The sequence below is a fragment of the Coregonus clupeaformis genome, unplaced genomic scaffold (genome assembly GCF_020615455.1).
Source record: "Coregonus clupeaformis isolate EN_2021a unplaced genomic scaffold, ASM2061545v1 scaf0366, whole genome shotgun sequence".
In the NCBI taxonomy this organism is placed as follows: domain Eukaryota; kingdom Metazoa; phylum Chordata; class Actinopteri; order Salmoniformes; family Salmonidae; genus Coregonus; species Coregonus clupeaformis.
The window spans coordinates 292,537-318,959 of record NW_025533821.1 but is presented as its reverse complement, the minus strand read 5'-3'; the positions used below and the strand labels follow the sequence as shown (position 1 = coordinate 318,959).

General features: G+C 44.5%; 1 protein-coding gene across 5 annotated transcripts in view; it reads left to right on the top strand.

Moving 5' to 3' along the window:
* Positions 1-25,029, top strand: part of LOC121563776 (protein Aster-A) — a 31,579-nt gene extending 6,550 nt beyond the window's left edge. For 2 of the 5 annotated variants that reach the window (XM_045215088.1, XM_045215085.1), the window contains exons 2-20: positions 4,906-5,128; positions 6,762-6,782; positions 7,638-7,722; positions 7,922-8,025; positions 8,349-8,444; positions 13,253-13,333; positions 13,679-13,797; positions 14,197-14,509; positions 15,157-15,313; positions 16,315-16,461; positions 18,670-18,791; positions 19,177-19,319; positions 19,940-20,043; positions 20,463-20,681; positions 21,051-21,129; positions 21,467-21,478; positions 21,993-22,100; positions 22,404-22,524; positions 22,713-25,029. In XM_045215088.1, coding sequence (XP_045071023.1) covers positions 4,906-5,128; positions 6,762-6,782; positions 7,638-7,722; positions 7,922-8,025; positions 8,349-8,444; positions 13,253-13,333; positions 13,679-13,797; positions 14,197-14,509; positions 15,157-15,313; positions 16,315-16,461; positions 18,670-18,791; positions 19,177-19,319; positions 19,940-20,043; positions 20,463-20,681; positions 21,051-21,129; positions 21,467-21,478; positions 21,993-22,100; positions 22,404-22,524; positions 22,713-22,814 — 2,356 coding nt within the window. In that variant the 3' untranslated portion in view covers positions 22,815-25,029. Of the gene's footprint in view, positions 1-1,441; positions 1,978-3,420; positions 4,657-4,905; positions 5,129-6,761; positions 6,783-7,637; positions 7,723-7,921; positions 8,026-8,348; positions 8,445-13,252; positions 13,334-13,678; positions 13,798-14,196; positions 14,510-15,156; positions 15,314-16,314; positions 16,462-18,669; positions 18,792-19,176; positions 19,320-19,939; positions 20,044-20,462; positions 20,682-21,050; positions 21,130-21,466; positions 21,479-21,992; positions 22,101-22,403; positions 22,525-22,712 lie in introns of those variants that run through there. The other 3 variants (XM_045215087.1, XM_045215089.1, XM_045215086.1) reach the window with 3 other exon arrangements.
* The last annotated feature ends 1,394 nt before the right edge of the window (positions 25,030-26,423 follow it).

The following is a 26,423-nucleotide window of genomic DNA, read 5'->3' as shown; positions in this document are numbered from 1 at the left end:
GGTAACAGAGGATGGATGACAGTAATGTAGTGGGTGGGTGGGAGGGGTTCATATTTCCTCCAGTGTTGAATGCACACTTGATGCTGAACAACTAAAACCATCACATTTAAAAAAGTAGGTTAGGCATATGCTCTTCACCCTTGGGCTGTTTTTTGTTAACAGGTTGTCAAACATTACTTGCAGACTGGGGTTAGGCTAACTGAGGTGAAGGGAAAACTACTAGCTGATACATGTCCTCCCTGTCTGTTTAGGCCTGACCTGCTTGGCAGAGGGATATCTAATTGAGTAATTGGCGTTGTTCCGCCCCCCATTCACCTCTCTGCTGGCCACATAATCCCAGTTGATAATCCACTGACACACAAAAACAACTGCAGATCAATTGTCTGCAGGCCATTGTCTCTCTGTAGCCTGTATTTGAGGTTTTTGGCGTCGCCCTCAGTTCATCATATTTATGTTTGGATTAACGTTGACTTGTTGACCAATGAGTTTTGGCTCAGGTCTCCCACTCAGCAGAAGGGCTGCCACTCAGACATTTTTCTGCTAGATAGTTTGGAACAGAGCCTCACCTGAAAATGTGCTGAGTGGGAGACCTGAGCTAATAAGTAACTTTCTGTTGAATGGACCAGGGATCAGAGTTGAGCACCATCTTTTTTGACCCCCCCCTCTCACTCTTTATTTTTCTCTCTCTGTCTTCACATGTTCTCGTTCTTTCTCTTGCTCCCTTCTTCATCCCCCCCTATGAATTGAAGAGATTACAGCAGGCACTCCTGGACCTCAGAAAAGCAGATTACAGAGAGAGAGAGAGGGAGCGAGCAAGAGAAGGGGGGGGGGGGATCTGCGCAGCATGGATTATGATGTAGCCTACTCAGTGGGTCTCTAATCCAGAGATGGACAGAGCGATTGAGGGTTAAAGGATTGGGTGGGCTTCGGCCAGGTGGACACTGCGGGCAGCACTGTTTAGAACTGGATAATTACAATCAGTGATAAACCATGTTAGCAAACGGGCTGTGATATTTCATTATTACACCATTTTATTACACCATGTTAGGCCTATATATAATCTGTTTACAACTGGCCCTAATTCATGCTTGCATTTACTCCTCTTTCATAACCTTTCCCAATACCATCTTTATTGATTTTAAAATAACTCCCATGTCCTCTAAAATCTTATTTGGCTCTCCCAGTTCAACGCTACACTCTTTAGAAAAAAGGGTTCCAAAAGTGTTCTTCGGCTGTTCCCATTGGAGAACCCTTTTTGGTTCCAGGTAGAACCATTTTGGTTCCATGTAGAACCATTTCCACAAAGGATTCTACATAATATGCCATTTAGCAGACACTTTTATCCAAAGCGATTTACAGTCATGTGTGCATACATTTTTATGTATGGGTGGTCCCGGGGATCGAACCCACTACCCTGGCGTTACAAGCGCCATGCTCTACTAATTGAGCTACACAGGGAACAAAGACCATGGAACACAAAAGAGGTCTACCTGGAGCCAAAAAGGGTTCTCCAATGGGAACAGCCGAAGAACCCTTTTAGGTTCTAGAAGAGCACCTTTTTTTTTCTCCAAGAGTGCACTGCTACTGTACATCCGTGCATGGCCTCTCTTGTGCCTCCTCCTCCCCCCTATGTCTCTGCTGCCTGTGTGTTCAGTACGGATTATTTATGGGCGCAGTTTGTCAACGCTAGCTTGCCCAGACACGGAGTAGGAGACTGGTTGAGGTCGGGCTACCCGCCTGGATGCGAGGGAAGGTTGTTGGTGATGGGGAAGTGAAACAGGTCGCACATGACGTGCGCGTTTCTATTAGGGGACCCCTGTGCGTTTTTATATCCGACAAAAAAGACATCGGGATGGACAGTGTAGCGTCGGCTGGCTCTGCGCAGTGCACACAGGACCGGTGCCATAGTGATACAGATACTATAAAGCAGCGTGTGGACGTCACGTCCAAATTGAAAACACCTCATGACATGTTCGAGTAAGTGGCAATATTATTATTTACGTAATAGGACTGTCTGCCCTCCAAATGGAAATATTTCGCCTTTTCTCGTATTTAAATGCCTTTCATAAAGGTATAGGCTACACTCGTATCCCTGTGGGTGGGAAACTGGGAGGGTCAGTGGTTGTGGGCAGTCAGTGATTGCCTATTGAAAGATGGGCTGGTAGAAAGGATATGAACGTCGTTTGATTCGAATGACCACTCGGCATCCGTGGCTGCCGTACTTGTGCGTCTATAGGAGTCGGAAATCAGCGATCTGATTTGGCTAATTTCTGACAGCATCTGTTATTGTGCTTGTATTATTCATATCTCCCGTAGACAGAGCGAGTTGACGGAGTTGCATTCTAACCAGGTCGTTGTTTGACAGGCGCTATGAATGGTGGTAGCGTTGATTTCGCGTCTGACTGTCATTGATAGTAGGCTGTGCTTGGATGAAAGTAAAAAACAGCGCTCTAAATAAAATGAATGCAATATTGTGGTAGTTCCATTTGACAGTTGTTTGCATCTCTACATAGCATGATGTGTGATTTAGTTTTTTTAACTCACTGTCACAGATTGACACGAGCACGCGCGCGATACTTGTCCCGTTCGGTCACACCAGTGACTGTATAGGAAGGGTCAGACCACATAGATTTAGAATACTAGAAAGGACATTAACCTTATTATGATGAGATAAACATAAGCCATTTTGGTCAGGGAGTTGGTCAACAATGGTTTGCCATTTCCGTGATAAGATATTGTGTAAAATCATGAATTTGAAGAATTTATCTGCACTGTTAGCTAGCCAGCCAGCCAGCCTTTTTTTAAAGGAATGATCCCATTAATTTGTCAAATTAACTGCCAATATTGTAACATCCCATTCAATCAATGCAGTCAATCCACAGCCATGCACTGGCTGAAATCAGTTGATGATAAGATTTAGACAAGTTGTAAATGTAACACGTTGGCCTACTGATATTGTATCATATAATAGCACTCTCAGCTTCCCAGGAAAACAAAAATGTCGACATTTATGGTTGTGAAATATATATATTTTAGAGGCTATTTATACCGAAAATGTCCATAAAACCTTTAGAAACTGTATTTATAATTATATTACAATATTTTAGGTTGACAATTCTATCACACAATTTCTGATATATCACATACCTTACTTTTATTTTCCTGTATAAGGAAAATCAGGATTATGCCTCTACTGTCATTCATTCCAATTAGACTGGTTTGCAATTCTCCCTGACCAATATGGCTGCCATTTTACATTTTGGAACTTTGAGTGTTCAAATACATATCCCCTCTAGTAATTTAATAGGATCTCTATAGGTCACATTCTCCCAGACTGAACACAACAACAAGCCTATTAGTGTAGGTAGGTAGGCCTGTATGTGGATATAATTAGGCTTACTGTACTTCGACTGTACACTAAATTAAGTCGCCATAATGCCACTGAATCCTCACCCAACTCTACTGTACTGCAGGGTTTCCCAAACTCGGTCCTGGGGCCTCCCCTGGGTGCATGTTTTGGTTTTTGCCCTAGCACTACAGGACCGAGTTTGGGAAACCCTACTGCACTGTACATGATTTCTGAATGCACAAATCTGGCAGCAGGCATCACCCCAAGTGTTGGCTCATTCCAATGATTTCATTATTCAGAATCACAGCTACGATTGGTGGGTTATTTCACAAGGGGGTTGTTACCTTCGATAATGCCGATATTTACCCCTAGTCCCTCCTCCCCCCCTACCTCTGGTCACCACGACAACCAGCAGTTGGACCAGTGTGGTTTCAATGCATTTTGGCAGTAATGAGAGAAGAGTTGGAGGACAGGGCAGAGGAAAGGGAAGGGAGACTGCAAGGGAGAGGGGGAAGATGACTGAACTGAGGCTATGGATAGAAACAATGCTGGAACAAAAGAGGAGGGGAACACTGAGAAAAGGAAAGAGGAACAGAAGTTGCAGGAAGAGAGAGATAGAAGCAGACGCAACGCAAAAGAAGGGGTGAACAATACGAGCTAGAGGTTGGTGGTAATGTGTAAATGCTTGCGGCTGTATACAGTGGAGTGATTACTCAGCATCTGTGTGTGGGCTATGAGTTATTGTTTGAGATTAACAAAATGATCAAATGAGCTCACACAGTAGACCACAGTGTCTGTTGAAAGAGACTGTTTGTTTATGTGTGTTTATAGCTAGTTAGAACGATGTGATTCTGAGAGTCCAAACAGAAGGCGGTTGTCAGTTTTCACCGAACTGCAAATGAAGCGCAAGTCTGCAACCATGGCAACATTTGTTATGGCATCAATATAGCCATTTTTACGGGGCCATTACCTGAACTTTGAGATGCACATATTATGGCAGCAATATAGGTTTGACCTTGTCTTTGAGTTCAGGATGTCTGCTTTCACTAGAAGGAAGACAACAGCATGGCCGTGGAAGCATACTACACACCTAACTTGATAAAAATGCTCTTAATAAAAACCAGTGAACATTTTCTCCCCTATTGTGTTTCTCATGTAGGCGTATTCATTTTTGCTCCAGTGCCTTGGAAATAAGATCAATTGAGAAACAGCACCTACCTACTGTAGGATTACCAAGCAGTGCTTTTTTCATGTATGTTGATGGTAGAGGAAGGATCCACAAGGTTCATACCACAGCACTGCCACAGGTAGGATATCTAGGCTATATAGGAATGGACAGTGACTGACCGCTATAATCGCCACCAATCACTTGGGAGAAAGGTTAGAGTTGGTGATTAGTGCGTTTTTAGCTAAATACAAAGCACAGTACAGGCCAGATAGGCTTAAGTACTTACGTCCCTGGCCATTCTGAAATCTTGATGATGATTATGAATGTCCATACTCTTTCACTTAGCCTACCACTAATCTCTCCTCCTCTTCGCTCTCTCTCTCTTCAGTACCGCCAGTAACTCTCCCCGCAGCACCCCTGGCAGCTCCCCCTCTCTGCGCCAGCGGGTGCTGGGGGGTAGTGGTGGGGGTGGAGGCAGGACCAGCGACGCAGAGGGTGGCCCAGGGGAGCGCAGCGGGGAAAGGAGGGGTTCGGACAGCCCCCTGCCATCCTCCTCCGCTGCCGCCTCCGCCTACCCCATCGCCTCACGCCATTTCAGCCGCAACGCCAAGGTAAGGGTGCCCCGTCTAATGCCACTTAATCATTTTATATGTCAACAATATTCCGGGGCCATTTTGGGTAGGCGAAGAAAAAAAAAAAAAAAACTTTTATAGTATGTCAAATGTTGTGCTTTAAATGCCAGGATGTCCTACTCATTTCGTAATTTCATCTAGTAGAATTCGCTGCACACTATTGAGGAAGAGAATCGTCTTTCAAGACCCACGTGTGTCTGACAACAGTTGATAATCAGCTGATGGGACGCGCTGTACCAAAATTAATGAATGACGGGAATCAACGCAATTGCCATTTGATGATACGTTCTCAGTAGGGTTAGTCTAGTATGCTGATATTTGTTGCTTACTGCATTTGTTTTTACTAAACAGTACGTTCTAAATAGTATGTAGTTTAAGTAAAGGCGTCAGCATGCTTCAGCTGAACTCGGCTAGCCAAACCGAACAAGTGTGCTTGCCGACTCCCTTAAAAGACCTTAGCTTGAAAAACTAGAAAAAAGCACCAAAGGTACTGTTTGTCCATTTTGAAACACTGTAGCCAGTATACACTTCCTCAAAATAGTCAGAATTAATCTAAGATAACTCAAGAAATCTGTAATTAATTGAAGTTTTTGCTGAGGCGATCTTAGTCACGCAATTTGACATCTAACTAAGATGTTTGGTGCCGTATTTCTTAAAGAAAAAATTTGCATGAATACGAGTCGTCTCTCGTTGAATGAGAATGACAACAAAGAGTTTATTGAAGAATCCCTACTGTTGACCAATCACCGACGAAGGGGCGTAGACTTCGTCTCCGAACTTCGCCTTGCCTCCAGAAAAAAATGTGTGTGCCTGAACAGCCGAAGTCCCCCCCAAAAACTCACAAATTCCAAAACGAACAAAAACATCACAAAATGTTGTCATAATATATGCACAAACTGTTTCGGCTGGGAAGCATGCGGACGCCTTAAGGAGTAGGCAAGCCAGATTTTGGACACGGCAACAGTGTAAAATGTAATTGTAATAGATTGACTGTGGGCAGATTGTCAGTGCATGAATCATGGGCTAAAAGCCAAACATTAAAGGCCCAGTGCAGTCAAAACAAGATTTTCCTGAGTTTTATATATATTTCCACGAGGTTGGAAAAATACTATGAAATTGTATTACATTTGAAATATCAACCTGTTTTGGTGGGATGGAGTTCCAAACCCCTCTACCAATAACAGCTAGTTTTCTGTTTTTCCCTCCCCTCTCCCAGACAGTCTTAGCAAAATTCTTGCTTGAGGAATTGCTCTTTTTGCTAAGAAGCTATTTTTGTTTATTTTTGACCATTTTGATTCAAAACGATCACAGTAAGGTACTTAATTTTTACCCAGAAATGATTTAATATTGAGATAAAAACAGCTGCGTTGGACCTTTACACACACAACAGTCAGAGATGATAGAAGCTCACACAGCAAGGTGAAAATGACCAGAACATCAAGGAACACCATATAGACCTAATAGCTAGTTTTTACGCAGTGTCCCTTTAACCTATTCCCGAACTACATGAATGTCAAAATGTATAAGACTCTACATTTACTGTTTAATGTTGGAGAAACCTTTTGGATGCTGTTCATCACTGATTATGTGCTGTTCTTTCTTTCCCTTGCAGAAAATGCAGAGCTGGTACAATGTACGTATACACTTTCAGAAATAGTTCATTAGGCGCTCACACTCTGGTGCACTTTATTCTGCTGAGGGTAGCTACACTGTTTCCTGGTTGGAGTGCACAGTACAGTATGAAATTGCACTTCACAGTGAAATGGCACCAATCCATGCCGGAAACGGTTTCTGTTAAATTGCCACCCCCCTCATTTAACCACTTCACTGAGCTTTGAACTTAACCACTTCACTGAGCTTTGAGCTGATTTAACTGTTCAATCACCTTAGTGGTCTTCTCATTTACCTACTCAGTCTGTCAGTTTTACCTCAGGGACATAGTATCTGATGTAATCTCACATGCCAGATGTACAGTGGGGTCCAAAGGTATTTGGACAGTGACACATTCTTAGTAGTTTTGGCTCATATCATTTTGAAATGATACAATGACTATGAGGTTAAAGTTCAGACTGTGAGCAGTCTTATAGAGTCACAAGCTTGTTGTAGTCATTGCATGCAAGGAATATGGGAACAAATATTACACTTTTGACTACTTTAATACACATATTATTGAATTTGTCCAAATACCTTTGGTTCCCTAAAATGGGGGGAACTACGTACAAAAAGTGCTGTATTTTCTAAATGGTTCACCCGATATGGATGAAAATACCCTCAAGTTAAAGCTGACAGCACTTTAACCTCCATAGTCATTGTATCATTTCAAATCCAAAGTGCTGGAGTACAGAGCCAAAACAAACAAAAATCTTACTGTCCAAATACTTTTGGACCTCACTGTATATACAATATTCATAGACACACGTCTGGTTCTGCAAGCTTATATTTGATAAAGCATAGAAGAGCAACAAAGTAATCTTTATTTCTCTCTCAGGTTCTCAGTCCCACTTATAAACAGCGCAATGAGGATTTCCGTAAACTCTTCAAGAAGCTGCCAGACACGGAACGCCTCATAGTGGGTGAGTGACACGCGTACACACACACACACACACACACACACACACACACACACACACACACACACACACACACACACACACACACACACTCTGTGTGTGAGTTTGCATCTCTGTACTGACACTGTGGAAGTGAAGGGCCGATGCTGTTGCTTTGTCAGCCTGATGTCGCTCCTCTTCTTCTTCCTCTCCTCCTCCCCAGACTACTCGTGTGCGTTGCAGAAAGACATCCTACTTCAGGGGCGACTCTATCTGTCAGAGAACTGGCTCTGCTTCTATAGCAATATCTTCCGCTGGGAAACCACTGTAAGTTATAGACACACACACACACACACATTTTGTTATTTTATCCTCGTCGGGACCTAAATTTGATTTCCAATAAAAATCCTATTTTCCCTAACCCTAATCTGAACCTTAACCCAAACCCTAAACCTAAGTCCTAAGCCTAAACCTAACCACTAACCCCTTACCCTATTTCTAAGCCTAATTGTAACCCTAAACCTAACACCTCATTCCTTTTTTACTATCCTTATGGAGACTTTGGGGGATTTTAGGTCCCCACAAGGATAGAAGAACCGACTCCCCCCACACACACACACACACACACTAACCCTCCCTGTTCTGTTCAGATCACAATCCTGCTGAAAGATGTGACCACCCTGACCAAGGAGAAGACTGCCAAAGTCATCCCCAACGCCATTCAGATCAGCACTGACCACGACAAGGTGAGCCAGGGGGCTCGATATTCAGTCACACAGTCCACTATGATGGTTCAGAGTAGTGTAAGAACAGTAGGTAACAGGTGTCAATGATATGTAAAGAAAAAGGAAAATAACTTTTATTATAGATTGTTGTAGACAATATACAGTGGGGAAAAAAAGTATTTAGTCAGCCACCAATTGTGCAAGTTCTCCCACTTAAAAAGATGAGAGAGGCCTGTAATTTTCATCATAGGTACACGTCAACTATGACAGACAAAATGAGAAAAAAAAATCCAGAAAATCACATTGTAGGATTTTTAATGAATTTATTTGCAAATTATGGTGGAAAATAAGTATTTGGTCAATAACAAAAGTTTCTCAATACTTTGTTATATACCCTTTGTTGGCAATGACACAGGTCAAACGTTTTCTGTAAGTCTTCACAAGGTTTTCACACACTGTTGCTGGTATTTTGGCCCATTCCTCCATGCAGATCTCCTCTAGAGCAGTGATGTTTTGGGACTGTCGCTGGGCAACACGGACTTTCAACTCCCTCCAAAGATTTTCTATGGGGTTGAGATCTGGAGACTGGCTAGGCCACTCCAGGACCTTGAAATGCTTCTTCACGAAGCCACTCCTTCGTTGCCCGGGCGGTGTGTTTGGGATCATTGTCATGCTGAAAGACCCAGCCACGTTTCATCTTCAATGCCCTTGCTGATGGAAGGAGGTTTTCACTCAAAATCTCACGATACATGGCCCCATTCATTCTTTCCTTTACACGGATCAGTCGTCCTGGTCCCTTTGCAGAAAAACAGCCCCAAAGCATGATGTTTCCACCCCCATGCTTCACAGTAGGTATGGTGTTCTTTGGATGCAACTCAGCATTCTTTGTCCTCCAAACACGATGAGTTGAGTTTTTACCAAAAAAGTTCTATTTTGGTTTCATCTGACCATATGACATTCCTCCCAAACCTCTTCTGGATCATCCAAATGCACTCTAGCAAACTTCAGACGGGCCTGGACATGTACTGGCTTAAGCAGGGGGACACGTCTGGCACTGCAGGATTTGAGTCCCCTGGCGGCGTAGTGTGTTACTGATGGTAGGCTTTGTTACTTTGGTCCCAGCTCTCTGCAGGTCATTCACTAGGTCCCCCCGTGTGGTTCTGGGATTTTTGCTCACCGTTCTTGTGATCATTTTGACCCCCACGGGGTGAGATCTTGCGTGGAGCCCCAGATCGAGGGAGATTATCAGTGGTCTTGTGTGTCTTCCATTTCCTAATAATTGCTCCCACAGTTGATTTCTTCAAACCAAGCTGCTTACCTATTGCAGATTCAGTCTTCCCAGCCTGGTGCAGGTCTACAATTTTGTTTCTGGTGTCCTTTGACAGCTCTTTGGTCTTGGCCATAGTGGAGTTTAGAGTGTGACTGTTTGAGGTTGTGGACAGGTGTCTTTTATACTGATACTAAGTTCAAACAGGTGCCATTAATACAGGTAACGAATGGAGGACAGTGGAGCATCTTAAAGAAGAAGTTACAGATCTGTGAGAGCCAGACATCTTGCTTGTTTGTAGGTGACCAAATACTTATTTTCCACCATAATTTGCAAATAAATTCATTAAAAATCCTACAATGTGATTTTCTGGGTTTTATTCTTCTCAATTTGTCTGTCATAGTTGACGTGTACCTATGATGAAAATTACAGGCCTCTCTCATCTTTTTAAGTGGGAGAACTTGCACAATTGGTGGCTGACTAAATACTTTTCCCCCCCACTGTACATATTGTTTAGATCAGTGATTCTCAACTGGGGGGTGGGGGTCGTGAGAGGATTTTAAGGGGTCGCGGGACTAAAAATAATAAAAAATAAAAACCTTATTTTGAAAGGATACCGCTGCAACTCTTATTGTTGCTGACTTTACATGTGCAGTGTGTCCGCAGTAGTGAAATGGCTAGCTACGTTTGGTCTCGGAGGGTTTTCGCGCTGCACTAACTCACTGACCAATACAATAATGTTCTCGCCCCACACACACACACACTGATCCAATAAAAATGTCATTCTACAACATTGTTTTGTTTTAAATGTGACACTTCCAATCAGATAATACAGATCTTCTGACAGCTAGCTTGATTGACGGCTAACTATGCAGATGTATTCTGCAGGCATTGCACATGTGGATAGTTAGCTGTCATTTAACTCATGTAGGCTAGCTGTCAGAGTGAACTCATGGACAAGTTTTTAAAACGTGCAGCTCCCTCTTCATCTACTGCTGCTTCCAATGTCAACAACAAGGCAGACAACCCAGTCCCTGTCAAGAAGAGAAAATACCACCCCGAATTCATCAAATATGGTTTTACATAGGGTGCGTTCGTAAATTCGCTCTGGCTATCTACTCTGATTTCAGAGCACTCTCGTCTGTGTGCCAGAGCGCAGAATAACTGATGAATTTACGAACGCACACATATATAGAAGACAGGCAGGGGGAGTGTAGACCGTAGTGTGTCCTATGCAACGAGCTGTTAGCTAATGAGAGCATGAAACCCTCCAAAATGAAAAGTAATCTGGGCACCAAGCATCTAGGCCACAAAGATGGCAGACTTTTTAAAAAGGAAACGTCAATATCTGGAGGCCTCACAAGATGAATTGAACAAGGTATGCACGGTACAAGAAAAGGCACTTCGCATCATACCTTGTGGTCCAGCGCATTGCTAAGTGCAAAAAACCCCACACCAGCGCAGAGGATCTCATACTCCCTGCTGCGATTGATATGTGCACTGAAATCTTGGGAGAGTCAACCGCCAACCAACTTAAAACCATATCCCTATCCAATGACACCATGAGGAGGAGAATCCAGGACATGTCTGAGGACATAACACGCCAGACATCAGAGAAAATGGCCATTATGCACTGCGCCTTGATGAATCCACAGATATGGCTAACCATGCAATTCTAATGGTCTATGTCAGACACTTCTGGGATAATAACTTTGAGGAACAGCTGATTTGCCCACCACCAACACTGCAGAGCCTGTCTTAACACAATGGATATGTACCTGGGCTCTGTGGGACTGGCCTGGGATGGGTGCGTCGGTGTGACCACTGATGGGGCAGCTGCCATGACTGGAAAGCACTCCGGGGTAGTAAAGCGGATCCTGGAGAGAGCACCGAGTGCGACGTGGAACCACTGCTTCCTACACAGGGAGGCATTGGCAGCGAAGGACAAGGTGCCTGAGCTCCACGCCACTCTCCAGGATGTGATCAAGTGTGTCAACTATATCAAAAAGAGTTCCACGAAAAGCAGGTGTTTCAGGCCTTCTGCAGGGATATGGGGAGCGAGCACCAGCAGGTGCTTTATCATGCAGAGGTCCGCTGGCTTTCCAGGGGTAAAGTGTTGTCGCTTTTATGAGCTTCGAGCGGAGATTGCTGCGTTTCTTTCGGAAAACAAGTAATCTCTGCCCGAACATTTCGATTGTAAGGAATGGCGGATATTTTTGATCATCTGAATTCTCTCAATGTATCAATGCAAGGGATGGGGCACAATCGTTATGAAGCTTACCGTTTGGGCAAATCATGTTTCTAACTGGAGGATTGACATGTTTCCCAATGCTGATTTCGAGATTCAGAATCTGATCAACAAAGCGCACAGCGACACACTGACAGAAACCCGTTAAACAGCATCTTGTCAAGCTGCAGGGAAAGTTTTGCGACTACTTCCTGGAGGAGAACAGGAGACAAGATGACTGGCCACGGGACCCCTTTCGAGTGGAGATGGGAAGCGTCACGTTGCCAAGCAACGAAGAGGATCAGCTGGTGTAGCTGTCGTTTGATCGCAGATTGAGCATGCGCTTCCCTGAAATGGCACTGACACAGTTCTGGTGCAGCATAATGGGAGAGTATCCTGCTCTCGCTTGTCATGCAATCAGAACCATGCTACCGTTCAGCACTACCTATCTGTGTGAAAGTGGCTTCTCTGCTATGGCCGTGCTGAAAACTAAAAGCAGAAACAAACTGGACAGCCAGCATGACCTCCGAGTTGCTCTGTCAACCATCACCCCAGACTTCAATAATAAATAAACTTATCAAACTATGGAAACACCCGCAGCTTTCTCACTGATTGGCGCCACACACACACACACAATAAATAAACAGGTTAATTAGTTATTGTTCAATATGTGAATTATTATTGTTAGTTAATTCTGATGTTCATATTACTCTTTATTGAACTGGTTAAACTTACACCTTTTAAAAAAACGTAAAGGTTGTGAAACTGTTGACATTGTAATTGATTAAGAATCCCTAATGATTGTTGTTTTTTATATTTTAAACACTGGTATGTGTTACTGTTCATTAACATTATTGGACTGGTTTTGATGTCATGTTCTGAGTCTGATCATTTATTACACCCCACTCCTGAACTGGTCGCCTAATTAAATGGCTTGTTCTCTTGAATTGACAATAAATGTTTTCTCAGTTAATATGGCAGTGTAATGACTTTCTTTAATACCATAATTGAGACAAAGTCTATTTTGCAAGTGAAGCCTGCCCAAGAAGGCAGCTGCAATACAACGTTACAAAATGTAATCATCAACAGTCCATAATATTGGGTCGCGACTCAATTGTTATAGTCAAATTTGGGTCCCAAGGCAAAACCAGTTGAGAACCACTGGTTTAGATGCTCCCAATGCTTGACAAATGGCAAAATAGACTATTTCTGTCATGGTTTTTGACAAGCCAACGCTGAATCAATAGCAATGACCACTAGCCATCATTCCATCATTCACTCAATTTGTTTTCCTCTGTGCTCTCTTTCTCTCTCTTTCTCTGTCGTTTCATCCAGCACTTCTTCACATCTTTCGGGGCAAGGGATCGCAGCTACATGATGATTTTCAGACTGTGGCAGAACGCACTGATGGACAAGGTACCCACCTCCTCTCCCTCCTCCCACCTCCAGCTCTCACACTCCTGCTCTCTGCCAGTGTGAAATTAGCTGGGCAAATATATCACCGTGCCGGAATGAAGGCACTTTCAAATACTGAGAGGGGGCAAACAATATTATGTATATTGTTTATTGGATAATATAACTATTCAGTGATGAAATATAACATAACAAAATGCAACAGGACCCAAAATTCATATAACACTGAACAAAACAATCGGTTACTGATTGATTGAATGATTGATTGAGGTTAAATGTCCTACAAGAGGAAATTCCAAGAAGTTAGTGAGACATTGAGAAGGTTAATGTCTGTGTATTTCCTCTCAGCCTCTGTCCCCAAAGGAGCTGTGGCACATAGTCCATCAGTGTTACGGCACTGAGCTGGGCCTCACCAGTGAAGACGATGACTATGTCTCCCCCACCGCCGAGCACATTAACGGCCTACTGTGAGTCTACATGTTTGCTGTGTGTGTGTGAGAGAGAGTCTGTTGACGTGTGTGTACGACCATTTAGTTTGGCGTTGTCCATTAAATGAGAACTGTTGTCCATTAACTTTGATTTCTCTGGATTATTGATCTCTTCAATTAAAAGCCACTACTGTGATTGTTAATTGTTAATCATGCTGTTCTTTCACCTTTTTCTCCTCTCTTCCCATCCTTCATTCTCTCTCTCATTTTCTACCTCTCTTCCCCTCTCTCTCCCTATACTGCCCTTTTTCTGTCCTCTGTCTGTCTGTCTGTCTGTCTGTCTCTGTGTGTCTCATTCAACCTCTGTCTGTCTGTCTGTCTCTGTGTGTCTCATTCAACCTCTCTCCATCCCTATCCTTATCCACCCCACCATCTCAGGCCAGTGGATGAGTCAGTCTCTGTCTCTGACCTGTTGGACCTCAGTTCCTTGGGGGCCATAGCTTCTCTGGGCAGCTCGCCCCACTCCTCCATGGCAGCCTTGTTCCCCAGTGGCCCCCTCCTAGCCAGCGGTGGTCTGGGCTTCTCTCCCCCCTCCTCCTCATCCACCTGTCTGCCCATAGACATCCCCGGCAGCACCTCCCTCGACCCCCCGGATCCAAGCCCGCCCAGCTCTCAGAGCTCCCTGCCCTCCACCACACACTCCACACACACCGCCTCCTTGTCCGCCCCCGCCTCGGCTGCTGCCTCTTTCGTGAGTTTCGTTTGATTTCATGCCAGGGAACTACAGGGACGTATTCATTAGGGCGAAACGTTTCAAAACGTTGTCTAACATTTAAAAACGTTGTCTAACGTTTCAAAACGTTGTCTAACGTTTCAAAACGTTGTCTAACGTTTCGTGCCTAATGAATATGACCCAGAGCATCAGGAGGTAGGGGGGATGTTTAACTTTGAACTTACTCAAGAGAGAGATTCATAATTCTTATGACTGTTCCATGGTTTATCTTGATAGGATAAATATACCCCAGTAGATCAATGAGTCGCTTGTTGGCTCTAAACGGCCATCCGTCTCGGATGAAAAGCTAATGTCTGCGTTCCAAATGGCACCCTCTTCCCTATATAGTGTACTATAGGGAATAGGGTGCCATGGCCCTGGTCAAAAGTAGTGCACTATATAGGGTGTTATTTGGGACGCCGCCCATGCTATATCTAAAAGAGCCAGTGTTGTTGTGTCTGACCAAGGCAGAGTAGAGAAGTAGAGGCTTTGAGGTCATACCAGTCTGCCAAGGTTCCTCAGTCATGTGAGGGTGGTGTGATTGCTGTGTGTGTTGCTGTCTTAATGACCTCACGGCGGGTGGTAACTAACTACCCCTTTCTCTCCCCTCGCATGCCATTTCCTAGTATGTGGAGGAGGGCGGGGACAGCCTGTTGGAGTCGGCCAATCACATGATGCCCCCGTCTGCCACCAGCCTGGGAAACCTCTCCTCATTGGACCAGCTCACCAATGATGACGAGCTGCCCACAGACCCCAGCAACTCCTCAGACACACAGGAAGAGGGTGAGTTCCTGGAGCCCACTGGAGCATCATTTCCTGGAAAAACATTCAAATTTAGGCAAACATAGAAAATACATTTTGATCTGATGCAGACATGGGAGATTTGAGAGGGAATGTAGACACTTTTCACAAAGGTGAAATTCGAATAGTCTGTAAGGTGGTTTTCTCTCCATTCCTTCATTCCCACTAATCTGAAAGAACGTGACAGGTGAAAGCGATAGGTTTCTGCTCTGCTGCTTTCAGCTATCCTTTCTTCTCAGATCAGTGCAGATGCAGAAGAGAAAGCCAGTTCAAACTACTGTAATACACCCTTCCTATTGATACCATACTAGTAGTCTACCAGGAGTCTAGTTGGACCTACATTACGGTGGTCATTGACTCTCCTGAGAACAGACTGTGTGACTTGCTGCATTAAAGGCAAAACTCAAGAGAAACTGAAGACGTCTGCATTCACTTAGCAGATGATACAGTACTAGAAGCAGAAAAACAAGATATTGTCAGAAAAAGTAATGTTGATGTTTTGGTGACTGTGATTTGACCGATAAAGGGCAGAGCTCACGTTACAGAAGTCTGAACTGTACTAGTGCTAGCAACCACAATGTATTTTCTTTGAGTCCTGTAAAGTGCTTGAACCGTCAGGCTATGGTTGTCAGGCAGAGCCTCAAGGGGAATATTTTACAGTTCTCTTCTGCTCAAACAGAACTTTGTTAAACTGTGTCTCATGAACAAAAAGTACATTATCCCCCCATTATCGCTGACGTTTTTATATTTTATTTAATTGACTTGAAAAGCCATTTTATCTGACACTATGGAAGTGAAGTTGCTTGAAAAGACAACGTATCTAGCCCCCCTTTGTCTCTGCAGTTGCAACAAACCCTGGGAGGATACAAAAAAAATAGAAAATCATAGAAATTCTGATGATAGACTTTATCTCAACTGTGGTATCTCTGCTAACTTGTGCGTTACTATAGTTGTGACTGGTGTGTAACTCTGTCCCCGTCCAGACGAGGTGGAGTCGTTCTGTGCAGACCTGGCTGGCCGGCTGCACATCAACATGGTGGTGCGCATGAGCGTGGACAAGCTGCATGACCTGCTCTTCTCCGCCGACACACACTTCATCCAGCATCTCTTCTCCCAGCGCCACTTCACAGGTCCGTGCACAAACGCGGAAATCTCACACACCTGCTCTTGACATACAGTATCAGCCAAAAGTTTGGACACACCTAATCATTCCAGGGTTTTTCTTGCCATAATATAGACTTGGTCTTTTACCAAATAGGGCTGTCTTCTGTATACCACCCCTATCTTGTCACAACACAACTGATTGGCTCAAACGCATTAAGAAGGAAAGAAATTCCACAAATTAACTTTGAACAAGGTACACCTGTTAATTGAAATGCATTCCAGGTGACTACCTCATGAAGCTGGTTGAGAGAATGCCAAGAGTGTGCAAAGCTGTCATCAAGGCAAAGGGTGGCTACTTTGAAGAATCTAAAATCTAAAATACTTTTTGATTTAACACTTTTTTGGTTACTACATGATTCCATATGTGTTATTTCATAGTTTTGATGTCTTCACTATTATTCTAGAATGTAGAAAATAGTAAAAATAAAGAAAAAGCCTTGAATGAGTAGGTGTGTCCCAAATTTTGACTGGTATTGTACATACGCAGACGCTCACACAGACACACACACACATCTGGTGATCTTTCACATGGTTGGCATTGGCAACGTTCTCGTTTTTCTTCCACTTGAACCCTCTCCCTTTCTGTTCATTCTGTTTTCTTTCCACCTATCTCCTTAAATCTCTTAAGTATAAATATTGTTCTTAGAGTACATTCCAGTACACACCACTGTTTCCCAGTACTAGTGATAGTCTGCCTAGAAACATGGATAGGCTACAACACGATAGGATGCAAAATGCTCAAGTTTATTCCATGTGACTGACCGGCCCTCCCTAAAGTCCACTCCTCCAGGGTTTGTACAGTAACATTTAGGGCTACGTCCAAGATGGCACCCTATTCCCTATATAGTGCACTACGTTTGATCAGAGCCCTGGTCAAACGTAGTGCACTATGTAGGGAATAGGGTGCCATTTGGGATGCTGCCTAGGAGTGTTACTGCGTGAGACGCTCTTCCACTCCACCGTCTTTCTCCTTATGCACTGGTGCTCATCTGCAGGACATCTCTGCTGCTCCACAGTATGGCTGTTGTCATATATGGGGATGGAATGATTCTTATTATAAACTGGGTGGTTCGAGCCCTGAATGCTGATTGGCTGACAGCCGTGGTATATCAGACCGTATTTATTTATTTATTGTTTTAGTCATTTAGCAGACACTCTTATCCAGAGCGACTTAGTTAGTGAGTGCATACATTTTTCATACTGGCCCCCCGTGCGAATCGAACCCACAACCCTGGCGTTGCAAACGCCATACTCTACCAACTGAGCTACACGGGGCCAACTTTAGGGAATTGTATACCACGGGTATGACAAAACATTAATTTTTACTGCTCTAATTATGTTGGTAACCAGTTTATAATAGCAATAAGGCACCTCGGGGGTTTGTTATATATGGCCAATATACCACGGCTAATGGCTGTATCCAGGCACTCCGCATTGCGTCGTGCGTAAGAACAGCCCTTCGCCGTGGTATATTGGCCATATACCACACCCCCTCGTGCCTTATTGCTTAATTATCCTCCTAGTGCTTAGACAGGAGCTGTCCCAAATGGCACCCTGGCTTATTCCCTACATGGGTAATAAGGTCCCATTTGGGATGCAGTCAGGGTCTTCCTCTTCTCAGACATAGGCCAGTGTGTTGTAGTGCTAATGAGCAGTCCGCAGTATTTGTTTACGCTGTGTTAACCTCTCTCTCTCTCTCTCTCTCTCTCTCTCTCTCTCTCTCTCTCTCTCTCTCTCTCTCTCTCTCTCTCTCTCTCTCTCTCTCTCTCTCTCTCTCTCTCTCTTTTCTTCAACATCTCAAATGTTATTGTCTGTTCTGAGAGAAGCAGGACAGGGCTCTGCATATTCATTGTTCTTAGCACAATTCCCTAAAGTTGTCATTTATTAAATGCTGCCATAGAGGCGTAGTGTTGGTTGGTTGGTGGCCTCCCTGGTTTGTGCCCCTGCCAGCTTTGTGGACATTGTGTGGCTTTAATTAGTGCATTTTCCTCTGTGAAGCGCTGCTGTGTCCCTTTCACTTTTCTCCCTCTGTCTTCCTCTCATTCTATCCTCTCTCACTCCTACTTTCTCTGTTTCTCGCACTTACTGTCTCTCGCCCTCTCTCTCTCTATTTCTTACACACTCTCTCTCTCTCAATCTTTTCATGGTCCTCTCTCTGTCTGTCCCTCTGTCAGACCTGTCAGTTAGTGAGTGGCAGCAGGACAGCAGCAGTGGGAAGACCAACCGCATCCTGAGTTACACCATCGCCATCAACAACCCCCTGGGCCCCAAGACCGCCCCCGTAGTGGAAACTCAGGTCAGTCACACAGTCAGAGCGTTGGATTTTACAGTTTAAAAACATTTGGTCGACATTAGTGGAGGCTGGTGTCACTTTAAATCGGAGGACAGTCTCATGGTAATAAATGGAACTGTATCAAACATATGGATTTGATGTGTTTGATACTGTTTTATTAATTTCATTCCAGCCATTACAATGAACCTGTCCTCTGATTTTAAAGTGACACCAGCCTCCATTGCCCTCCATGTTCTGGTTTGAATATCCGGTTCACAAAAACGAATTCTAGGTCACAGCACAGAAACGTTAGTTGGAGAACAAGACTTGACTTGCCTTCCGAGTATTGGGACACACCCCATAGGTCATTTGCTAATGCTAACCCCTTTCTTTCCCTCGCTCCATCCAGACGCTGTATAAGAACAGTGCGCCGGGTGAGTGTTACGTGGTGGACTCTGAGGTCATTACCTCGGGCATCCCCTACCAGGACTACTTCTACACCGTTCACCGCTACTGCCTCACCTCCATCAACAAGAACAAGAGCAGACTCAGGTACGTACTTTCACCACCCCACACACTAAAGAAGGCTTTTTGACTAATAGTTTGTGTATGAGTCGCCTGTGCAGATCAAATAATTGGGGGGGAAATAGAAACATTGAATTGTTTGAAACTACTTTTTGATTGCTAACCTACTAAATGTTGGATGTATCAGGTAAACGCACTCCCTTAGAAACCAAGAGCTTATGTTTTTACGTCACATAACACAGTAATTTACTTTTAAAATAAAATGCACCCAATATGGATGAAGTGTCCTTTTAAACTGTTCTAAGAGGTGCAGTTAACTCAAAATCTAATTTAATGGTCACATACGCATATTTAGCAGATGTTATTGCGGGTGTTACTTCGGAGCTAGAAGCAGAGCTGCCATGTTTGTCTGCGCCATCAGTTCAGTGGCGGATCGGTATTCATTATAATACGTTTATAGCTTCTGACGTTCATGGACCGTGTGATCCTTTAGAGATGTCATATAATACTATTATATAATATGTTCTATTTAATTATGTGGTGATCCCAGGTATGTGCGGTACAATGCATTATGTCTAGTGATTCAGGGATGGGTTACTGGTTACAGTGTGATGGACTCTGAGTTGTGGCTGGTTGTGTGTCTGCAGGGTGTCATCAGATATCTGCTATAAGAAGCAGCCGTGGAGCCTGGTGAAGGCACTCATAGAGAAGAACACCTGGAGCGGCATTGAGGAGTACTACAGACACATGGGTGAGACTGGCATACATTGTAGTCTTATTCTCCTACTCCGGATAAAGTAGTGTCTGTATTCTAATTGCTTACCTCTTTCTTTCTGGTTATGCCTCTGTCTCTCTCTCTGTCTCTCTCTTTCTTTCTCTCTTGCTCTCTCTCTCTCTCTCTCTCTCTCTCTCTCGTTCTCCCACTCTCTCCCCCCCTCTCCCCCCCCCCTCTCTCTCGGTCTCCCTCTCCCTCTCTCTCTCTCTCGCTCTCCCACTCTCTTTCTCTCTCGCTCTCCCTCTCTCTCTCTCTCGCTCTCTCGCTCTCCCACTCTCTCCCCCCCTCTCTCTCTCCCCCTCTCCCCCCTCTCTCTCTCTCCCTCTCTCTCTCTCCCTCTCTCACTCTCCCCCCACCCCCCTCTCTCTCTCTCTCTCTCCCTCCCTCCCTATCAGAGAGTGAGGTGTGTAAGCTGGAGACCCTGCTCCAGTCGGAGGTGTCAGTGGTGACCTCTGGGGATGCGGTGGGGGCAGACGCTGCCAAGACACCCCCGGCCCTGCGGCGACGCAAACGCACCTGTTCCTGGCGCCAGGGGGACCGGGAGAGAGAGGGAGGGGGCGCGGGAGGTGGAGAGCACGGGGACCGAGGGATGGGAGAGGAGAGGAGAGAGGCGGGTGAGTCGACGGGGCGGTGTCAGGAGATGCATCGGGGTCTTATTGATTAGGGCACACTGAAACCAAACATTTTGCAACAAAAACTAAAATGAACGTTTCTTATTGGACAAGTTCAGGTAGTCCCTCCCCTTTTCAGTTCATTTTCTTCCGTTTGATGCCTAATAAATACGACCCATATAAAAGATTGTCAAGAAGAGAGTTCAATGATTACCTCAAGTGTGTCATTGAAAGTTTATGATCAAACATACAACAAAATGTCAGAGACCACTGGTGCTCCACTTTCCATAATACACTGACATCTGGTGGTGTGATTTGAAACTGCATCCAGGCTCTTCTGGCAATAAGTAGTGTATTTCTCCCTTTGAACAGGTGGTCAGTACAAGCATGGAGAGCGGTCGCGTGGAGGAGGCAACCGCATCTCTACCATACTGCTCATAGTCAGCTTCATGTGAGTTCAGACCTCTCCGTGTGTATTCGTGCGTGCGTGAAAAGAAACACTGATTGTTGATCGTTTCCCCTATCCCTTAGTAGGAGAAAAACCAAGGCAATTATCAATGTCTTCATCTTGTCCAGCTTGTCAGAGAGCTTTAGGATGAAGTGCTAGTGTACAAATGAGTCTGTGAATGCTTGTTTCTCTTAGTAGGCTATCTTTTTCTGTAATCCATGTCGTCAAAGTGTTGGGGGTGGATTCAATTAAATGAATATCTCCTCTGCTTACTAACGTCCTCCCACTGCCCCTTTTCTTTCTCCTTTTATATTCTATCTCTTTGGCTTCATGTGCATAGGATCTGTGTCAGGTACCGTATAATAAGAGACTGGATGTCACATCGTCAATGTCTTTCTTGTTGAATGACTGTTCATGTTGTGAAGTCTGCATTGTCTAGTATCATTTGATGGTCTAGTATCATTTGTTCAAAAACATTTGTGCTGTATACAGTTTGAGTTGTACAAACACTTTTCCATTCCTGCTTTGAGTTCTCATTCCTGAATGTTGTCCCTTTGTTCCTAACCTAGTCTCGCTCCCTCTGTTTTTGGCCCATACTTATCTCAATACATTTACCCTCTCTTTCTTTCTTTGTTGTTTTTCCTCTCTCACCATCTCTTTCGCTAATCTCTCTCTCTCTTTCTCTCCCCCGCTCTCTCTCCTCTTCTCTCTCTGTCCTCTTCTCTCTCTCTCTCTCTCTCTCTCCTCTTTCTCTCCTCTTCTCTCTCTCTCTCTCTCCTCTTTCTCTCCTCTTCTCTCTCTCCCTCTCTCCTCTTCTCTCCTCTTCCTCTCCCCCGCTCTCTCCTCTCTCTCCCTCTCTCCTCTAGTCTGGTGGTGTTGGTGGCTCTCAACATGCTCTTGTTCTACAAGCTGTATTCTCTGGAGAGAGCTGCACACACGCTGGAGACGTGGCACTCCTTCTCTCTGTCTGACAGGTAACTAAACCAGGATCCATCTTTATATTATAGTCATTACTACTTACCCTTACTTTGTCCTATTCTCCTATTGATTTGCAACTAGATTTGCGATTTGATTTGCAATCTAGAACTAAATGCACCTCTGATTCCGACTTCCTGTTTTGTTCTATGATTTTGTTTTGTTCTCTTCCGTTGCTCAAAAACAAACACTTTCATTGGATATGACCTACTACCAGAGATGCATTTATAGCATGTGAACTAACTCCTCTTCTCTCTCTCTCTCCCTCCCTGTCATTCTTCTCCTCTCTCCTCTCCATCCAGTCCCCTACCCCAGTCTGCAGGAGAGTGGGCCCAGGTGTTGCAGCTCCAGAGACAGTTCCACCAGGCCCAGCTGGGCAAATGGCAAGAGATCCTCCAGTCCTCAGTCACTCTGCTAGACCAGGTGTGTGTGTGTGTGTGTGTCATATGTGTGTGTTTGTGTACTTTCTGTGTGCGTGTGTCCAAGCATGTGCGCAAATCATTTGCAAAGCATACACAAGGCTTACAAATGGCTTCACTGTTATTCATGAATGATTCATTATGACGGTTGTAATGACATTAGCCTCCTTCTCTGTCCTCTCTCTCCCTCAGATGAAACAGTCATTGGAAAAGCTCCACCGAGGCATCGTCACTCCAGAAGTCCAGCAGGATCCCCCCTCGAACCCCACTTCGGAGTCTGTCACTGAGCACTGAGCCTCCCTCCCTCCACCCTCCAGCCCTCACAAGCCCTCCAGTGGGTAAGAATAGACCACAGGGGAGAGTGCCAGGGGGGAGGTGTCCAGAGGGGGAGGGTCCGGCTGGGCCAATCAGGGAGAGTGACTCTCTCACCCGACCCCAAGCTCCACTCCTGCTTCTCTACTCAAAACAGACAGGGAGAGATGTGGGGGGAGGAGCACGTGGAAGTGGGAGTTACCTGTAGGGGACCTACACTACCCATAACTCCTCACGCCTCAGTCTGAGCAACCTGCAATGGCAAACTTCCACCTTCTCTCACATCCAGACAGACTGGGAATCTCTTCAGGACTATAGCAATAACATACCATGATGAGCCAACCATATCTCCCACAGTCAGGGCTAAAGGATGGCCAGTTTGTATAGTACCATCCGCTCCTCACATACAACCAACCATGCTGCACTCCCTGAACCATCTCCCCTGCCTGAGAATCCAAGACACATTTTGAAAATGGGCGGCTGCTTTTCAAAAAAAGACAGAGAGACGATCTGCTGCTGCATTTCAGATGGACAGACCCCGGGTCCAACGCATTTCAAAATTGACCGACTTGACTTGGACTGACTGCATTTCTTAAAATGGGCCAACCCGGGTTAATGTTGCATTTCAAAATGGGCCAACCCGGGTTAACGTTGCATTTCAAAATGGGCCAACCCGGGTTAACGTTGCATTTCAAAATGGGCCAACCCGGGTTAACGTTGCATTTCAAAATGGGCCAATCCGGGTTAACGTTGCATTTCAAAATGGACTCTGACATTTGGGAAATTGGGAGCTTTCCCAGCCCTGGGAACCAGTTATGGCTCTGCTCCCAGCCGAAGCCAGCCTAGGGGACTTATGTGCCTCGGTGTGAGGGGTCCGCTCAACTATGTCCCCCTTGAGCCTGGGACGAGATAGAAACAGGAGATCTTCTGTAATCCAACTCTTTTTTTTTTGTTCTCTCTCTCTCTCTCTCTCTCTCTCTCTCTCTCTCTCTCTCTCTCTCTCTCTCCCCATCTATCTGGGATCAGCAGCTTCCATCTTAAAGACTTGATCCCTGACAAAGGCAGCATGTCCTCTGCTAGGGGGAGAATCATTTCAAAACAAGACACATTTTTTTTTTCTACGTGAATAATACAGAAAGACTCCTCCTAAATCCTCTACTAGCTCGTTTTAATCATTAGGTGTCTTTTTGAGGGTGACTGGGTCGTTTCGAGAATTGAGAACGAGCGAATGATGTGTGGGTGGCAGACCATTACAGTATTTATTTAACACGACTTTGATTTCAAAAAGTCCTGTCCCACTCTCAATACGAGTGATTTTTTTTCTTCTGTGTGCTTTGTGCTCTGTGTTAATACTTCAGCACGGACCAAGAAAGAGCTATAAAGTGAAAATTTGATATTTACTGGTCATGGCAATAATGATATTTGGTGATTATACTACTTTTGAATGTGTAAAAAGTAGTATATTACTAAAGTGTGTTTAGGGCAAAATGAGACAAGCAAGCAAAGATCTGGAGTTGGACAAGAAGACTGAGATATGTATGTATTAGAAAGAAGTGTCCTCAATGTTACGTCGTCAATGTTACATTTGGTATTATTAAGATTTGTTTTATTATGAGTTTATTTTTGTCTGAGACTTTTTGTTTGTTTTCGCACTTGGTCAACTTCTAATTGTATTATTGGATCGGACTTGAACTGTTTCAGGGTTACTGACTGTAGACTCTGTACACCAGCTGCGTCCCAAATGGCACCCTATTCCATTAATAGTGTAGTGCACTACATAGGAAATAAGGTGACATTTGGGACATAGACTCTGTAGACCAGGTAAACATAGAGATGCAATAAACTAGTAATTTTGTAATGGGAACTGGGCTGGACTTAAAAAGGACCAACCAGAACTCTAGGCCTGGATAAAGATAAAGGGAAACTATTGTGTTTGTGATTTCAACTTGGTGTTTATATGTTATTCCTTTTCATTTTATATCCTTATTTTGTAGTCTATCCTGTTTCTTATTGTTTTTGTTCGTCGAAAGGTCATCTAATTTTATTTTCTGCCAATTCCCCCCTTCTCTGACTCCCTCTGTCACTATCTGTCTATCAAAAACCTATCTTCTCTTTTTCTCATCATTTCCCTTTCCATCCCCCCTCCTCTCTCTCTCCTCGTTGTGCTTCTCTCTCTCTCTCTCTCTCTCTCTCTCTCTCTCTCTCTCTCTTTCTCTCTTTCTCTCTTTCTCTCTTTCTCTCTCTCTCTCTCTCTCTCTCTCTCTCTCTCTCTCCTTGTTGTGCTCCCTCCCCCCCTCTCTCTCTCCTTCTTGTGCTCCCCCCCCCTCTCGCTCTCCTTGTTTTGCTCCCCCCCCCTCTCGCTCTCCTTGTTGTGCTCCCCCCCCTCTCTCTCCTTGTTTTGCTCCCTCCCCCCTCTCTCTCTCCTTGTTGTGCTCCCTCCCCCCTCTCTCTCTCTTCTTGTGGTGCTCCCCCCTCTCTCTCTCCTTGTGGTGCTCCCCCCTCTCTTTCTCTCTCTCCTTGTTGTGCTCCCTCCCCCTCTCTCTCCTTGTGGTGCTCCCCCCTCTCTCTCTCTACTTGTTGTGCTCCCTCCCCCCCCTCTCTCTCTCTCTCCTTGTTGTGCTCCCTCCCCCCTCTCTCCTTCTGTCTCTCTCCTGTGCATGAGTAAGTCAGCTGTGTGTGTGAGCCTTGCTGTGCATGGCCAAACTGAGTGATCAAAGGGTGTACTATATTTATTAAGGTCCGGGAGGAGAGGGGGTCGGGAGGAGCGAATGTACTGTAAAATATTTGATTGCACACATTGCCACGGAGAGAAATGAAAAGTTCTAAAATATGCAACAATTCATCTGAGTCTTATTTTTAAAGTGTCTGTCATATTGACCATTTTCACAAAAAGTTGAACTAAAAAAGTATTTAAAAACAGTCAGTGTAATTATGTCATCTTTCTGACTTGTCTCACCGTGGATCCCAGCTTAATTTGTGGAATTTCTTTCCTTCTTAATGCGTTTGAGCCAATCAGTTGTGTTGTGACAAGGTAGGGGGGTATACAGAAGGTAGCCCTATTTGGTAAAAGACCAAGTCCATATTATGGCAAGAACAGCTCAAATAAGCAAAGAGAAACGACAGTCCATCATTACTTTAAGACATGAAGAACTTTGAAAGTTTCTTCAAGTGCAGTCGCAAAAACCATCAAGTGCTATGATGAAACTGGCTCTCATAAGGACCACCACAGGAATGGAAGACCCAGAGTTACCTCTGCTGCAGTTAATTATTTACCAGCCTCAGAAATTGCAGCCCAAATAAATGCTTCACAGTTCAAGTCACAGACACATCTCAACATCAACTGTTCAGAGAGGGCTATGTGAATCAGGCCTTCATGGTCAAATTGCTGCAAAGAAACCACTACTAAAGGACACCAGTAAGAAGAAGAGACCTGCTTGGGCCAAGAAACACGAGCAATGGACATTAGACCAGTGGAAATGTGTCCTTTGGTCTGGAGTCCAAATTTGAGATTTTTGGTTCCAACCGCTGTGTCTTTGTGAGACGCGGTGTGGGTGAACGGATTATCTCTGCATGTGTAGTTCCCACCGTAAA